The sequence below is a fragment of the Penaeus japonicus genome, unplaced genomic scaffold, assembly GCF_977035675.1.
Source record: "Penaeus japonicus unplaced genomic scaffold, GWHDUDI00000001_assembly GWHDUDI00000029, whole genome shotgun sequence".
NCBI lineage: Eukaryota > Metazoa > Arthropoda > Malacostraca > Decapoda > Penaeidae > Penaeus > Penaeus japonicus.
In genome coordinates this window covers 13,861,888-13,869,387 of record NW_028234431.1, presented here as the reverse complement: position 1 = coordinate 13,869,387, position 7,500 = coordinate 13,861,888, and the positions used below count along the sequence as shown (strand labels likewise).

General features: G+C 45.9%; 1 protein-coding gene across 2 annotated transcripts in view; it reads right to left on the bottom strand.

Annotated features, from left to right (window-relative positions):
• Window positions 1–7,500, bottom strand: part of LOC122254893 (uncharacterized) — a 79,861-nt gene that overhangs the window by 690 nt on the left and 71,671 nt on the right. For both annotated transcript variants that reach the window (XM_043018753.2, XM_043018760.2), the window contains exons 5-9: window positions 1,449–2,173; window positions 1,107–1,267; window positions 617–842; window positions 310–442; window positions 1–27 (exon numbers count right to left, since the gene is read on the bottom strand). The exon at window positions 1–27 is cut by the window's left edge and continues 690 nt beyond it. In XM_043018753.2, the coding sequence (XP_042874687.2) occupies window positions 1–27; window positions 310–442; window positions 617–842; window positions 1,107–1,267; window positions 1,449–2,173 (1,272 nt within the window). The remainder of the gene's footprint in view (window positions 28–309; window positions 443–616; window positions 843–1,106; window positions 1,268–1,448; window positions 2,174–7,500) is intronic.

The following is a 7,500-nucleotide window of genomic DNA, read 5'->3' as shown; positions in this document are numbered from 1 at the left end:
TCATCAAAAGACTTAGTCTTGTGGGCTCTGGAGAAAGAAAAGAACAATATGAATATTTTTTTGCAGAAATAAGTGTTTACATTTTTTATCTTCTATTTTAAATTTAGGATACTGATACAAGAGGTAATATACCTTTATGTTTTTAAATGACACTTACAATTCCATATAAGAACTTAGATTCTTAAAAGCCATGAAAACACAGTTTTCTAGAATTAATCATTTTCTAGAATTAATTTATGATCAAATACATTAATCAATATTCCTCAAGCCTATAAACAAATGTATCTGAGGTAAGTTTTACCCACTTACCTTTTCTTTGAAGTTGCACGACGGCCCACATGCAGCACGACTTTGCCAGTGCGAATGGCTTTGAACATGGCAATGGCTTCTGCATGACTTGCCCCTGCCAAGCTCTCTCCATTCACAGCAAAAATCTCATCTCCTGAAAAAAAAGAAAATGGTTTTACTTATTCAGTTTCTAAACAACTTAGTTAAAGGGGAACATGCAGAAATTTATTTAATTTCAATCTATGTGAATTTGATATTCTCTTGTTGATCAGTTCAAATGTCATATGTATACATTATGAGATAATTTTACTTATAAAGAGGGCAGTACCTTCTTTAAGTGTTCCTTCTTCTGCTGCTTGACCACTTGGGAAGATTGTCTTTACGAAGATGCCAATATTTCCCTTGGGAGAGTCCCTTCCTCCTACAATAGAGAATCCAAGCCCCTTCTTGCCATGCCCCTTTTCAAAGACAACTGTGTGGAAGGAGAGGTTGAGGGACTTTGGCCTTCGCGGCAGTGTGGATGTTGATGATGGCCGGTGTGACCGCTGGGATACCTGTTGAGAAAGAAAGTGCTTTTAAAAAGAAAGTGTCTTTTGGTTACTTATGGTAAATACCTTTTTTTTGACTATATGTATTAGATATTAGATTTGAGGAGACATCAAGATTAGAACTGATGAAATTATATTAATTATACTGTGAAAATAAAAAAGCTTATTAACTTTACTATCATCAATTGTAGTTTTATTATATAATGTACAGGATATTGGATATCCACTGTTTCTAGACACTTGACAGCAGATTCCAAAGTTTCTTCTTACCTGTCTGGACATGGCAGTGAGGCCAGTGCCATGAACAGATGCGACGGACGCCATGGAAGTGACTGTCCTGGCTGAGACCTGCGAGGCCTGAGAAGACGGACGCTCGTCAAAGACTCCGTCCTCAAGGAGAGGTAACAACCGACGAGGTTCTTCTTCTCCTGCTGTAAGTCAAAAGAATTTCAGTTATAACAGTCATAACGCGACGATATCAATATAACATGATACTTATAAGAGAATTAATACAAAAGATGAATAACCCAGGAATGCACTGTAAGAGGAATGAATGGATCAGCCAAGAGGTCCACTCGCCGTTCCCAGACTGGTGCCTGGTCTGGCTCTCACCTGAGGAAGAGTCGGACACGGTGCGGACCATGACGGCCGTGACGACGCCCTCCTCCCTGAGGGAATCCAACCGCCGCCGCTTTCTGGGGTCCCTTGGTTCCCTGCCGGCTCCCCGCAAGTCACACGAATGGTACGGTCGCGCCTCGTTCTCGCAGCAGTGGTGGAATTCGCGAGCGCCCCCCGGTCCTTCAGGAAGTTCACGGGCGTTGCCGGTGCTCGCTGGGAGGTCAGGCAGATCGCGATGGCAACCCCGGTGACTGCGGCAAGACTCGAGGTGGCGACCCAACTCACGCATGTTGAGAGGATCGTCTTCGCGAGGCTCGTCTCTCTCAGCACCTAGATCCTCCTCCTCCTCCTCGTCGTCTTCCTCTTCTTCTCTGTGGGCATGGTCATGGTGGCACCCATGGTGGTAGGCATGCGAGTGGTAGTGATGGTGGTGGTGATGCAGGGCATCCAGAGAAGCGTCGTCGTCATCGGCAATGCTGTCCACCCTCGAGTCAACGCGGGTCTCCACGCGGGAGTCCACTCGCCCGCTGGTCATGGAAGTCACGTCCAAGTCAGAGTAGAGGGACTCATGGGCGGGGGCGTCGGGATCCCGTGCCACAACTACGTCAACCTCCGTGGGCGTATGACGCAGAATACGACGCGCTTCCTCCAGAGTGACGCCACGCAGACGTTGGCCGTTGACGTTGATGATCTCGTCTCCCACGCGGAGTCTGCCATCCCTGTCGGGAATAAACAGGTAGCGTGAGCAAATCGGCTTTCATATTCAGATACTCACATACACATACACATACACACACACACACACACACACACACATCAGAAAATAATGTGGGTTACGAGTAGTTGCACGAGTCCCGTCATCTACAAATAAGACCAAAAGTCGACCACAATGCGATAATTTCCAAATAAAGATCTCGTTAACACACACTTTGGGGGAACTTGTCACTTCTCCATCACCCTCCCAACCCCAACGCTATGCAAATCGCATTATAAATTAGCTGATAAAATCTCTCATCCCCCAGAAAGGATTTTTGAGTAGCAGCATGTGCGGCTGTGGTCACTCCAAGTCGCCTTTACATCACTAGTGATGCAACATCTTCATGAGTTTATACTAAAAAAAATCCCCTTAATTCAAAGAAGCACATAAAATGTGCAACGAGCGGATAACCGCATAAACCGGGAGTGACTAAAGTAGAGTTAAAACGATATATATTTAGCGCATCGAATGTATTTTCCATGATAGATAAAGCCATGATAACATGGCACTATCAAAATTATGCCAGAAAGGAGCGAAAATGTAGAAAACGCGCTTCTAACAATGTTTTAAAAATGACAACATGACGAAAAGACTTCCGTATCTAACTATCAATTAATGATTGACATTCGTGAAATCAATCACACCGCAGGGATATTTTCGGAATGCCGTGACGTCATCCAGGTGAAAGATGCCTCGGGCAGGCGTATTTCGCACCCGCCATCTGGGGAGAAACCGCATGGCCTTGGCCCGGAAGGCTCTTTCACTCTGTAAGCAAATTGATATAAATGAGAAAATCTCTAGCACAGTCGAGCAGAGACCATACAGGGCCAAATTGAATGAATATCTGAATATTCATACAGAACCCCGCACACATCACCTCGATGCTGGAGTCAAAGATTTCCATAATTTGCCGTAACTCGCTGTCTCGCGGCCGCAGCCCCAACCGCGCTGTCTTCTTCCCGGTAGCATTGGTAGGGCTCAACATGAAATAGAACCCCCATTTTCTACAAGAATATTCTCGAAATCACCAATTCTCTTTTAATTCATCTTCCTTCATTCTATAACATTGCTAGTTTTTTCTCACTTCTCCCTCCCCCATCCCTATCTACCTTTCTCATTTCTCCCTCCCCCCTCCCTATCTACCTTTCTCCAACCCCCTCCCCCTACCTCCCCCTGCTATCGTCCTCCACCCCCACACTCTCCTCCGTCCACTTCACCCCCCCCACACCCCCCTCCCGCCCCCATCGTCCATCTTCATCGCCTCCCCATCCATCACTTCCACCATCCCTCCCATGACGGCGGCGCTGTGACAAAGGCGTGACGTGACGTGCCAGCGCCTAATAACGTCCAGTGTGGCCTGTGTTGCGGCGGCGCGACAGTGTATGGGAAAGCGTGATTCCTCGGAGGCATGAGAAGGGTTGGCTGGAGGAGGGGCGGTGCATGGCCAGCTTATGGTAATGCGGACTAATGTGCGGCAGGGAAATGTATTACGATGATTTATAACTACGTGAAATGGTGATGGAAGATGCCTTGTCAGCATGATACGGAGCCCAAGGAAATAGAAATCATCTTTGGAGGAAGGGCTTGTATATGTATAGGTCAATAAACAATATATATGTATATGTATATGTATATGTATATGAATATATATACATACATGCATACATACATACATACATACATATATATATATATATATATATATATATATATATATATATATATATATGTGTGTGTGTGTGTGTGTGTGTGTGTGTGTGTGTGTGTGTGTGTGTGTGTGTGTGTGTGTGTGCATATGTATATGTATGTATGTATGTATGTACGTAATATATATATATATATATATATATATATATACATATACATATATATATACATATATATATATATATATATATATATATACATATACATATACATATATATATATATACATATATATTTATTTATAAATACATGTATATACGTACACATACACATACATACACAGACACACATACATACGTCATAAACGAAATCCATCAATTGCAGACTACTCCGTTACCCATTTTGTGGACGGGCTCGATGGCGTGTCCGTCCATACGGTCAGCGCGCTCCTGCTTTTACGAAATGCGGTTACCATTACCGTTCATCCACACGAATACCAGTCATCAAACTTCATCTTAGAAATCGCTATGAGGCCACCATTACCGGTCGTGTCTATTCTGAATGGAATTCAACTTACAAGTCTATTCTTCACGTCTGCAATACCCGACGTCGGGAATATCTGACTTGCTGAGACTATGGCGGAAGCAGGAAGAAAGATAACCCGCCAAAAAAAAAAACACGTTGTAACTATTTCTGGATTTCTCCGCGGGCTCTCGTGGGGTATGGAGGGTAAGGGAGGGGGGGGAACCTTCCGGGCTTGAGATGATGTGATTACTAGTTAGACCTGTGCGCGTCACACCCACACCCACACCCACACCCACGCGTTTGAAGTACACGCAAATACCACGCACGGATATCACAGGCATTGCACGGTGAAGCGGGCGTATCCATTCTGATCCAAGGTCAAAAGCTATACTTCCATTTAACCCGCTCAACCCTATGGTTATAATCGCGATACGATCTCACATATTAGTCTCATTCAGTCTCCCGACCCAGTATCCTCTCCCCCCGTCAACGTAGGCCTATATCTCCACGTGTACGCCGACGCCCGTCACAAGCCCATCTCTCCCTCAGAGACGTAATGACACCCACAAGAATTCGCCGTCGGACCTTAAAACTAATAAGGGACACGTAAGCAAAGGCAGTAGCGTGTGCGTATCCTTAATGAGAGGGCTGGCGGTACGGACGGAGCACCTGTAGTCCTTAATTGCTCGCCGCGCCAGGTAAGTGGCGGGTCGGGTGGGGTGGGGTTGGGGGGGCACGTCCTCCAGACAAGGTTCCTCGGGCCAACTCCGCCACAAAAACTGGCGACTCCCTTCCGGTGTGTGTGTGTGTGCGTGTGTATGTGTGTTTGTAAAGACAATCTCAATCTCAATCGCGGTAAATAGCCTGTCAGATGTTAATGACCCAAGGGAGAGATTCCGACTCTTTGATTTCCAATTGCGAGACGAGAGGAGACGAGACGAACGATGGATTCTGGGTTAGACGCAACGGATGGGGCGAGCGGAGAGCGCATAGGTCCTGTTCCCTCGCTTTTTGTGTTTATTTTTACTGTAACGGCCCGAGAACATTTGAGACGAGGTCTGTATAAACACCGACTGTTTCTAATGATAACAAGCGCCCTAACAAGCATAAACAACAGACACTTTTCATACAAACTTGCATTAAACTCTCTCTCTCTCTCTCTCTCTCTCTCTCTCTCTCTCTCTCTCTCTCTCTCTCTCTCTCTCTCTCTCTCTCTCTCTCTCTCCATCTCTCTCTCTCTCCATCTCTCTCTCTCTCCATCTCTCTCTCTCTCCATCTCTTCTCTTCTTTTCTTCTCCTCATTATCCCTCCATCTCTTCTCTTTTCTTTTCTTCTCTTCTCTCTCTCTCACCATCTCTCCTCTTCTTTTCTACCCCCCCCCCTCTCTCTTCTCTCTCCCTCTCTCTCCCCCTCTTCCTCTTCTTTCCCCCCTCTCTCTCTTCTCTTCCTCCCTCTCCCTCTTCTCTTCCCCTCTCTCGCTTTCCTCTCTTCCCCTCTTTCCCTCTCTCTTCTCTTCTCTTCTCTTTTCTTCTCTCTCTCTTTTTCTCTCTTCTCCCTCTCTATTATATATATATATATATATATATATATATATATATATATATATATATATATATATATATATATATATATGTGTGTGTGTGTGTGTGTGTGTGTGTGTGTGTGTGCGTGCGTGTGCGTGTGCATGTGCGTGTCTGTACATATATAGAAATAATAATTATAATTATATAAAAAGCAAAAAAATATATATATACACATAATAATAATCATAACACCTGGATACGATTAAATCAAATAGATCCGTCATAAAACCTCTCCCACCCACACATCGCTTAACTAGAAAATGCAAATGAACATTCATGACAGGCCTACATTCGTCATAGTAGGTCACAGACTGTCATCACAAACATCAACCGGCATCAATCTTAAATTTTCTGAATATCAATACGTTATTCTAGAGAAAATTAAGAGAATCAAAACAATATAGATATAGGAAAATGAACCAAGACGAAAAAAATAATAATAAAAAAAATAAATAAAATAAAAATAATAAATAAAAACATAAATAAGAACTCGGAGGACAGAAAAAAACAAGCGACTGCCGACATGCGCTCGTCCGTTTTGATTGACGGCAAAGAGGATCGTTTGTGAACCACCGTAACCCCTCTCGGAGGTGCTCGCTGCCAGACGTAATAGAGCAGAACAATGGGCGGAGAGCTATGGGGAAGAATGGGCGGAGAGCTATGGGGAAGAATGGGCGGAGAGCTATGGGGAAGAATGGGCAGAGAGCTATGGGGAGTGATGGGCGGAGAGGTATGGGGAAGAATGGGCGGAGAGCTATGGGGAAGAATGGGCGGAGAGCTATGGGGAAGAATGGGCGGAGAGCTATGGGGAGTGATGGGTGGAGAGGTATGGAGAGGAATGGGCGGAGAGGTATGGGGAAGAATGGGCGGAGAGCTATGGGGAAGAATGGGCGGAGAGCTATGGGGAAGAATGGGCGGAGAGCTATGGGGAAGAATGGGCGGAGAGCTATGGGGAAGAATGGGCGGAGAGCTATGGGGAAGAATGGGCGGAGAGCTATGGGGAAGAATGGGCGGAGAGCTATGGGGAAGAATGGGCGGAGAGCTATGGGGAAGAATGGGCGGAGAGCTATGGGGAAGAATGGGCGGAGAGCTATGGGGAAGAATGGGCGGAGAGCTATGGGGAAGAATGGGCGGAGAGCTATGGGGAAGAATGGGCGGAGAGCTATGGGGAAGAATGGGCGGAGAGCTATGGGGAAGAATGGGCGGAGAGCTATGGGGAAGAATGGGCGGAGAGCTATGGGGAAGAATGGGCGGAGAGCTATGGGGAAGAATGGGCGGAGAGCTATGGGGAAGAATGGGCGGAGAGCTATGGGGAAGAATGGGCGGAGAGCTATGGGGAGTGATGGGCGGAGAGGTATGGGGAAGAATGGGCGGAGAGCTATGGGGAAGAATGGGCGGAGAGCTATGGGGAAGAATGGGCGGAGAGCTATGGGGAGTGATGGGTGGAGAGGTATGGAGAGGAATGGGCGGAGAGGTATGGGGAAGAATGGGCGGAGAGCTATGGGGAAGAATGGGCGGAGAGCTATGGGGAAGA